Consider the following 10,523-nt stretch of genomic DNA (forward strand, 5'->3'; position numbering starts at 1 on the left):
GAATACACTTAACATGCATTCACTAATGGTGATTTCATCACTGTTAACACCATGAATTTAAGGTTGAGTGAGTTTTTTGGTAACAAAATGATGCATTTTGTATGTAGCATCCGTTCAACACCTCCATAACACCAAATATGATGACATGACAATTAAATGCCCAGAGATTTTACACAAAACTGGTAATTAAAAATATCTTAGTCATTCACAGATAAACAATTTTGTCACTGGTAGAACCTAAAAGATATGAGGCAAATAATTAATTATTCATTAAAAGTCAGATCTGCTTTTTATTTATTTAAATTCTAAAACAAAAGTAATCTATTTAAAAAGTGTACAATTTTAAATCATTTTAATTGGAAATACATGAATGTTTGTATGTGTGTGTGTGAATTTTGTTGTTTTGAATTGTTTCCATTCTTCATTCACTAATCTGCTGAAAGACATTTACTAACAGAAGAGTATTTGTCTATTTGATTACACTTTCAAAGGAGCTAGAAGAAGATTCTACATCTGGCAGTCTCCTCTATGTTAAATATGCATAAGAACAGATATATGTAATAAATGTAAATTCATCTTAAAAATTAATAATTTAATCTTCTTACACAGTTGATAGAAATTTTTATTAATAATCATTTACAAAAAATCTTTCAGATTCATAGCTCATCACTAGTGCTATCATGTAAAGTTTTAGGGTTGTTGTTTCCTTCACTTATAAGCTATAAGATTTGGATAACATTCCACAAACTAGCATTTGAATGTATATTTATATATTATATATAATTTAAGGTATATTTATATATAATTTATATATTTTATGTATTGCAATATATAATATATACATAACACTTGTGTTTTATAAAACAGATAATGGTGTTTATTTATATAGGGCAGAAATTTGTTAACAATATAATTTTAATAAAATAATAGTTTTATAATTCAATGCTAAACAACCATTACATCTTATTTTTATTTAAGAAATTGTTATGATTTTAAGCCTCTGGGAATATTTGGGCAAATATCTATGTTTCAGAGTGTATGGAATTGAAAAAGCAAAAAGGAATACTGTATTTTTGGTCACTTGTTCATTTATTATTAAAACGATTATTCTTGATATATCTATTCAGATATAGGCTTACTCCTCCTGAGAAAGACTGCTAATTGTCTCTTTTCCTATCAGAAAAGTGTGTCTTTTATGATATCCTATCTTCTCAAGAAGAAAACTACAGCCATTCCTGTCTATATTATAAGTGTTCAAGGAAAAGAAATAGAGAAGAATCCTCAGTTTCACTGTAAAACCATTTCTCAATTACTGGCAGATTTAAACTTCTCTGCTCATGTAGTCAGCATTTTTATGCACATGGATAACTTTTTTGTGGAGAGCAGTCTCCAATGATAATTTAGTAGTAAGTCTTACATATGGTAAACTTTGGGGAGCTTTTATTTTGGATATTTATTTGTGTTTGTTTCTATTATAAAAACAGTTTATTACCAAATTCTGCAAGTTAATAGTATTTCTTTTGTCTTAACAGAAAAAAAAAATAATACAAAATAAATTATGTGTATATTGAAACTATCTATCTAGTTATCCATCTTATCTTTATTACTTTTCAAATACATATATTTGGGAGTTATCCAAATATATATGAGAGGCTATAAACCATCATTTAAAAAGTTTAATTTTAATGACAAGGAGATTCTTAAATCACATTTTTCAATCCTGGGTCAAAGTTAAAGTCTTTTAAATTAATTGGGTTAAAGCATCAAGATAGCACAAAGGGCAATTACGTGTTGCTTCAATTTACTTGATATTGGAGCAGTGAGCCAATGCTTTCTATCCTCAATTCAAGAGGTAGAGCCAGCATCACTGATATAATTTTTTTTATAAGATTGTAAAATTTGTATTCCAGAATGGAAATCAATGGAAGAGATCTGAAGAACACTTTATAAATTTACAGTAGGTGTTTTCATGGTAATTTAGTGAAAACTTATTTGCTAAATAAAGATTACTACAATCTATGTCTAACAGATTGACTGAATTTTAAAAATGTGATCCAGTATGATTATATACTTGTATGACTATGTAGTAAAAATTCAAGATTAAGACATAAATGAGAACTTGTACTGATGTGCAAAGAAAAAAGAATAACTTCTGTTTAAATCAAGAAAAAAGTAGGGTAATCACAAGTGTAATTTATTTTTAGGATGCCTAGGTATGTGAAAAAGATGGAGGACACTGAATTAGGACTTGAAACTCTAAATCTATCAATTAGTTGAATAAGTGACTACATTGACAGCTTAAGTAGATAATGAAACAGGAATATAATAAAAATAATCTTTAGTGGAAAGAAGAACAAATAGGAAATGCAGACAAAATAACCACATTTCTGAATGATTATCACAGGCCTTACAAGGCTAAATAAGAATTAAAAACCATCACTGGCTTTCTCAACTCTCAACTACTGGTAGAGAACCAAATCTCATACGGAAGATCAATCATGAATGAAACATCTAAGTCTTTAAAATCTCATGTCCTTTGGAAACCATAATGATTTCTATATCATTATAAGTTATATCCTCTTTCCCACAGACTTTTAATCTTGGGGTTGTATTTAACTTTGGGGATATCTTTACATGAATTTCTAAACTTTGTTCTGTCTTAATTATAAGTTGAAGAATGAACATTACTACTTCAAGCAATAATAATGAATAAAGATTATATATATATATATTTCCCCCACCCCTTACTCAAAAGAGAAGAATGTTCTTGTGGACATGTCTATATCTGCATTCATGGAGCTCTTCCAAGGGTCCTCCAGGCATGGAGATTGCTTAAGTCTTTCTAATACATTTATATACTTGATTGGAATCAGAAAATATTGGCGGATACTCTAACTGAATAGGAGATATGCAATAACATAAATTCTGCTCTTGCTTTATTTTTCCCTTCAGAATGTAACTTTCAAAATCATGTTTTGAAAGGTTTACTATTCCTTACGATGCTGAATTTTTTTTTTTTTTTTTTTTTTTCTAGGTAAATACATAAAACACTCATGTGCACACAGATTCTCAGTGTTACAAAAATAAACCTCACCTTTGTTTATTCCAACCTTGGAAGCTAATGGAGAAATTTAGGTTTATGTCAAACATTTTAATACATAATTCTTGATTTTTTCTATTAATATATTCAATGATTTAAAGGAAAACCTTAGTAATATGATTTTATAAGACTCATAGTCCTCATACCATGCAGCACAGGCTCCTACTGTTTTCATCAACAAGAAGGCTTCTAATTCAAAACGAAATAATATATGTTTTTCTAGTAGTGAAGAAAATTCTTCCTAATAGAAAATATGTTTCTTCCTAACCCTGTGCATGGATCTGCATGATGTTCAAAACACAAAACTAGATTAACTTGATTAACCCCATTTTTCTTCGTAAAAATTTGTTGCATGATTCATTGTATAATCAGAAAGAAGAAAAATAAGTCATTTCCTTTTGTATTGAGTGGGAAAATAGTTTGCTGGAAAGGGAGAACTACTGCTCAGACTTTAAGTCTGGCTCTGTGTCAATCATATCCAGACATTAAATAGCCTTTTTGCACATGGTGAACAAGATGATTCTGTGTGGGTGACAACAGACAGAGATCCTATTTTGCATTTGTGTGTGTGAATGTGTGCATGTGTTAATCCTGACTTGGTTGAATTACAGATCAGACTAATCGAAGAAAGTACATTTAAAAAGAGGGCTTTTATTTTAGTTTTATTGTAGTGAGCAGTATTTTTAATTTTCTTGAAAGGCACCCAAGAATAATTAACTTTGTGAACCAAAAATATACAAAACTGTACAGAATAAATAGTTCATAGAAATCTAGCTATCTTTCTTATAAAATAAAGCTACATTGTGCCACTCTTGAGGCAACTGAAATCACTTACCTTCAGACATGCCTTTGCTACTAATTTATGGCAACTATCAGTACACATCAATAAAAATAAAATAATAATTTTTCTATTTGTTTTACACCTATGAATTACTTGCCACAAGAAACATATTTCTATTTTGGTCATTCAAATTTACAAAGAATTAATGTTATGAAAGAAATCAAACTTAATGGATGCACTAATCATATTTACAGTTGAATATCAGTAGCATTTTACAAATATCTTAAGAATAAGAAATGAACTTGAAGCACAAATGACATACCTTAGTTCACAGCAGCATCAACAATAAGATTGTCCACACAAAATGTGCAGAAAACCCCCAAATTTTGCTTATTTATTCCACCAGAAATATTAATCATTCTTATTTTTAAATTCAGAAAGCATAGCAGTGGTATTATTTTTTGATCCTCAAATGTTCAAAGTTCGGGCCACTGTTAGCCTGTATAATTCAACCTCTGATTTTTTTTCTTACTATAGATAATTTTAAAGGTCCAGTTCCTTTGCCTTTATAGCAAGAAAATTAGGTGTATTTGACAATGTATATTTTTTGTAGTACATATATTGGTTATATAAACAATATATTTCTTATATATTAATACTATATATACAGTTATAATTTTTAAATGACAAAATCCAATTCTATTTAATCCACAGGTAAAGTAATTCAAGAAAATTAGGGTTGCTTAAATATTCAACCCTTTTAGATGTGCAAGAGAACTTCTGTGAAACACTTTTAAACATTTAGAGTAATATTACTATCATCCTTGAATGATTTACATGCAAGGATTTATTTTATTGGGAACATACAAAATTACCTAAAGACAATGCAATGGCTTCTCCCAGTGATCCCTGAGTTTCTTTTTCTTTTATTTATTTTTTCCCCATGAGAATACTGCTGTGCTTAAATTCTGGTTGATGACACACTCATGTAAGGCACTTATTTATAAATTTTAGACTTAAGACAGAATCACAGCGTTTCTGCAAAAGCCCTCAAACTCTTCATCTATGTTTGCTGTTCCAGGACTTCTAAGTAGTCAGGCTCAGCGTGTAAGTTAGCTTTAAGTTCAAAATACTCATTTTTAGTCTGTTCCACTAACACCTTCCTTGGTCTTGAGTACATTAATGTCTCCATTAATTTTAACTCTTCGTGGCCTCCTGGATAGTGTACCTCCATATCAGGCTGGAGTTGAGCAATGTTTTTCTTTAGGTATTCTGTGATTCCCAGTTCCTGAAGCTCTCTTTCTTTCTCTAAAATGTTTCTATATAATGAACTGGCATCTTGGAAAGATAAAAATTCAGTCATTTGGTCTGTGGTTTTGTACTTCATATTTGATCCTGTGAGTGGCGAATGATTTTCCCGTTCTAAAAGACTTCTTTGGAGGTGTTTTGCATCACTTCCCTCTTTCTCATTTCTTTCTTCTTCTTCTTCCAAATGCTTTGGGCCAAAGGATGGACTTCTATAGACATGAACCATGGGGCTTACCATGTGCTGCTCATAGAGTGATGCAGTGGGCCTTTCAGTAGTGTGGTGAGTTGTTTTATGGCCATACATACTATATTGAAGATGCACGGGACTGTTGTCTCTCATCTGCTCATCTGCTTGCTTCTTCTTGTATCTTCTCCTGCGGTGGAGAACAAGAACCACTATTCCTGCAGCGCAGAACACAATAGTTATGAACACAATCAGCAGTCCTAATATTAAAACAGATAGTGGTACAGCATCAGTAAGTGATCTTAAAATAGTATCAGCTGTAGTTGAGGTTGTAGGAGTACTGACAATTATGTAACTAGTATGAGTTGGCAGGGATGGGTTATTGACCAAACCTGGGCAAAGAAGTTCACTATTTAGTGCTTTTAATTCCTTTTTGTCTAGGTGCTCTGGAGAAGTGCAGAGGATGTCATCTGTCACTGTGTCCTTACTTAATTTTTGTATCCATTGCTGCAATCCAACCAGGTCACAGGAGCAATCCCAGGGATTGTCCTCAAGGTCAATCTGGGTCAGTAAATCAAGGTGATCCAAGATGTTGCTTACAGGTAGATGACTAAACTGGTTTGTTTTAAGGTTTATCCTTGTTAGGGGAATCCCTGAAAAAATATGTGGTGGTAAAACTTGTAAGAGATTGTTATTTAAATAGAGGACTTTAAGTTTAGGCATTGGGTTAAAGGTTCCTGGTAGTATTTCCTTAACTGCATTATATTCAAGATATAAGTATTCAAGATTGTGGAGACCAAGGAACATGCCTCTACTTAATTTGGTCAGATGATTACCATTTAGATAGAGCTTCTGTAATCTTGTTAAATTCATAAATGATCCTTCTTCAAGAACCTCGATATGATTATTTCCCAAGTGAAGCATTTCCAAAGTGAAGTATTCCACTAGATCAGACTTCAATAATGTATGAATAATATTCCCCGCTAGAATAAGCTTTCTAGGATTTTGTGGAGGAGGTTTTAAATCTGATAAGCTTTCAATATTGCGTTCTTGACAGTATATTAGAAGTCCTGATGGGGATAACACTTTGCAGTTACAAGGAATAGGACAGTAGGGTTCCGGAAGTTGAGTGGATGGTTTTGTAATATAAGGTATCAAACCCGGAACTCTGGTGGGTGTTTTTAAAAGGGATGTGGTCTTGATTGACATGCGACTATCACTTATTGAAGATGTTACTGCCAGATGTAATGATCCTGAAGGATCCTCATGTTCTTCATACAATGGTGGAGTGGGGCAAATTGATTCCTTTTTCAGTCGGCTTAGTATACTTCCTTTGAAAACTGGAGGGCTGTTACATACAACTTCACCAATTATAGACTGTGGAGGCATGTTTTCCAACCATATTTTTAGCTGTAGTAAATCACAATTGCAGGCCCATTTATTGTCCTCCAACTGGAGATCCAATATTCGGCCAATGTGTTCTAAAAAACCAACATAAGGCAATGTTTGCAACTGATTTCCACGGAGATCTAGATGGGTTAAAGGAACAAATCGAAATATGTTTGGAGGAAGACTCTCAATAGCATTGTCATTTAAAATTAACACTTTAAGTCTGTTGAGCTTGCTAAAGGCACTTGGTTCAATCACAGTAATAAAATTATTATCTGCTTGTAGAAATTCCAGGTTTTCCAGTCCATGGAAGGTATCCTCTTTAAGGATTTCTAAAGAATTGTGATTGATATGAAGTTGCTTAAGAAGGCCAAGGCCATTAAATGCACCAGTCTCAATATCTGCAATATTGTTAAATCCGAGGTGTATTGCGATAGCGTTGGTAAGCCCAGAAAAGTCATTCGTGTGAAGCATTGTTAAGTCATTATTTAATAAACTTAAGTGGATAGGTCGTGATGGTGGCACAGTTATTTGGGATAATGTCTTGATACCTTTTTCTTCACAATTTATTAGCATCATGCCGTCTTTTTCCTCACAATTGCAAAGAGAATCACAAGAACCTCCGGCTGAGGACACTGGAGATGAGGATTGTGAAGATATACAGGCAAGGAGAGATGAATATAAGAGATGAATCCACAGCTTCATGTTGTCATGTGATAGAATCTGATTCTGTAAAATAAAATGCAATAGCAATGGGCTTTAGTGGACAGAAGCAGGGAGGAGATGAGTCTGATGTTTTCAAAATGATAGGTTTTCCTCTAAAAAGAAAAATATTGATTACTCTGAAAATACAAACACTTTGCTGCATCTACATTGTCTTTTATTTTTTCTAATTCCATGACAGGCATATTTATTTTAACTTGCACTGTGACCAAATTATAAAATTTAGGTCAAGGAGAATTTAAAATATTATATCATCAGTTGTGTTCACATCTGCCAAATAAACTGCATTTTTAATAGATGAGAGAGGTATTGGCTAAATGGACGATTGAAACTTTGGTATGATGCAAAGGTATATATTTGAAAAGACCCTGATATTTTTAAACCACAAAGTAGATGAATCTAAGATTGAAGGATTAAAGTAAAAGATGAATATGTAGGTATTAGCCAGAAGCAGAGAGAACTGTAGGGAATGTAAAAATGACAGCTAGGAAAAAAATGTATGCATGCATGCAGTATTTATTTCCTTATTTATATTTTTGAACTTGATCTCACAATATAATATCTAATAATTGTGTTTGTGCTTTAACCTGCTTTGGATTAGGCTCAAGATACTTATAAATTTAATTTTTTATTAAAATTCTTGAGGAAAATACATCTCTGACCACTTAATAAAGTGGAACACTATAAAAAGAATTTCGTTTTAACTATGCTTCCTAAGGAACTTCGTATAAGCCTAATAGTATTAGCTACATATAATTAAGAGTGCCCATTCAAATTTCACTTGAGTCACATTTTATATTGACTTTCTAGAGGTAGAATATTTCCTGCTACTTTTAAATTCTGTTATGAATAAAGTTAATATCATAAAAACTAAAGAAGACAAACTGATCTTTAACACACATTTTTGGCTATTAGAAGAATAAAGAGTGCCTCCTGTAAAATTCTAGCAAATGACTTTCTAATGAGGTCTTGAAATAGGCTTTAGGGCATTGACCGTCATCACATAATTAAGCAGTTGATCTCCTTTATTATAAGGCTTAAAGTCACAAATAATGAATTCTGAAACAAACTGCACTATACTAAAATATTTGAGGATATCTCTAATTTGCGAAATAAAAAAATAACAGGATAACATCACATATTTCAGCGCCTTAAAACTTTAAGACATATGTCTGAGATAGCAAATTTAAAAAGATTCTAAGTCTGAAGTGACAGCGACAAGGTAAATGCATAACTGTAATGGTATCTAATTATTTTTCTTTAAGAATCATATTTAAATTCATATCAACTAAATCAAAAAGTAAACAAACACCATATCTTGTAATTATTCAACTTTTTGAGATTTTTCTAAATGGAATGTAAATAGTAACTTTGAATCTATTTAAAATTCACAATCAGATAAAACACCCCAGAATAATTCTGAAAATAAACTTTATTTCATGAAATACATTGAAAGGTAAAAGGTAATCAAAGAAATAAAACAATATAGTGCCTCTTTATACAAAGGAAAAAAGTTAGCCGAGTCGACATTTCCATAGGGAAATAGTTTGATTTTAAACAGCTCTGAGTACTGTGCTTAGAATCAAGAAGCTTGTAGCTGGAGCCTCAACTTGTGGATTAGCTTCTACAAACATTAAAAGTGCTTCTCCATAGATTACGAAGAAAGAATGTTATTGGTTTCACCAGGCACAGCATCTTGAGAAAATAGTAAATAACTTCCAGATGATTACCTTTTATGATTTTTTTAAAAAAATCTTACATGCATTTTAGGCTTTCCAAAATGCCCTAGGAAATAATTTCTAATGTTTTTTTTGAAATACATACAGATGTGAAGAGTGGTTCTGTATTGATCATTTTGATACAATGTTAAAGAGGTAAAAATCTCCACTTACATATTTTTAGAATATACATATTTTTAAGTCAGGAATTAATAAAAGTAGTATACAAAATATAAAGAATCTTTTAATATTCTGCTTATGTTTTAAATTCAACAGTGGCATTTTAAAGTTATCTTGTTTCAAAAAGCACACATATTTAGTTTCCAGTAACAAACTGCATGCTGTAAAAGATATATTGGCATATTATTTTATTTGTTTTTCTCCACAGCCAGCTGTTGGACTAAATGTCTGCTGCTCAGAGAAAACAGGCATCTGCTACAGTATTAGTTGTGCCAATGAGCAAGAATGAAACTGGATAGCCTTTAATGCAAAGTTATTTTTTTGAGGACAAACATACATTCAACCACTTTAGGATAATGCAAAAATAGGGAACAAAAAAGTCTGGAAACATTCATCTTACCTGTAAAGCAGAGACTCTTACTGACGTTATCTGTAATGCACAGCTGGAAGAGATGTTCAAAGTAAATTCACTTTCTTTATTAAAAAAGAAAACACTAACCACCGCTTACTTTCTTCTTAAATATCACTTTTTGGCGAGTCTCATCACTTTATAAAGTGAAAACCTCTAGTCAGAGCCAAAATGCTGAGCATTTCATTGACAATATTTCAAACAGAGTGCATACTAAATCATCCTGAAGCAGTTGTCCTTTTTTCCCCCAATTAAAATTCACGGCATACTTCACAGCTACGCTGACTTTTTTGCATATAGTTAACCATTTGCAAACTGCCGAATGCAGTAAATAAACAAGATGTTTCACAGAGCTGGGACTGATCACTCTTGCTTTCTTAGGTTGTAGATCCGAGCTGCAGCAGGGTTCTCTTTCCTCCCTTTCTAGTCTTTCTTGTTAGCTCAGTTTGTTATTAGTCAGATTGCCAAGGGCTGGGAGGTAGGCGTAAATAAAGAGACTTCTTGGCTTTTGACTCAGCCTTAAGCCCTTCCCCATCAGAGAGCTTTAATCTGCCAGTGTCATTTAACACAAGAGAGAGCTCCACCTTGGGACGGCTTAACCCCTCCTCTTTCTGCAAATGGTCTTTCCACTCCCTTTTCATACCAAATATGAAAGTGAATTAGTGAATTATAGCGCAAGTAAATTTTGATGAAAATAATTACATGTCATTTAAAATGCTTAATAATATTTT

At 32.1% G+C, this 10,523-nt stretch overlaps 1 protein-coding gene across 1 annotated transcript; it reads right to left on the reverse strand.

The window, feature by feature from the left end:
* Positions 1 to 3,745: 3,745 nt before the first annotated feature.
* SLITRK6 (SLIT and NTRK like family member 6) lies at positions 3,746 to 10,285 on the reverse strand. The gene is made up of 2 exons (XM_006913806.1): positions 9,784 to 10,285; positions 3,746 to 7,491 (listed from the first exon to the last, which is right to left on the reverse strand). The coding sequence occupies exon 2, from the start codon at positions 7,465 to 7,467 to the stop codon at positions 4,945 to 4,947; it is 2,523 nt and encodes an 840-aa protein (XP_006913868.1). The 5' UTR covers positions 7,468 to 7,491; positions 9,784 to 10,285; the 3' UTR covers positions 3,746 to 4,944.
* Positions 10,286 to 10,523: the final 238 nt, after the last annotated feature.

Source organism: Pteropus alecto, unplaced genomic scaffold (genome assembly GCF_000325575.1).
Source record: "Pteropus alecto unplaced genomic scaffold, ASM32557v1 scaffold72, whole genome shotgun sequence".
Taxonomy (NCBI): domain Eukaryota; kingdom Metazoa; phylum Chordata; class Mammalia; order Chiroptera; family Pteropodidae; genus Pteropus; species Pteropus alecto.

Bases quoted from the DNA above. Each gene is read 5' to 3' on its own strand.
- SLITRK6 (XM_006913806.1), bottom strand. From the start codon at position 7,467: ATGAAGCTGTGGATTCATCTCTTATATTCATCTCTCCTTGCCTGTATA.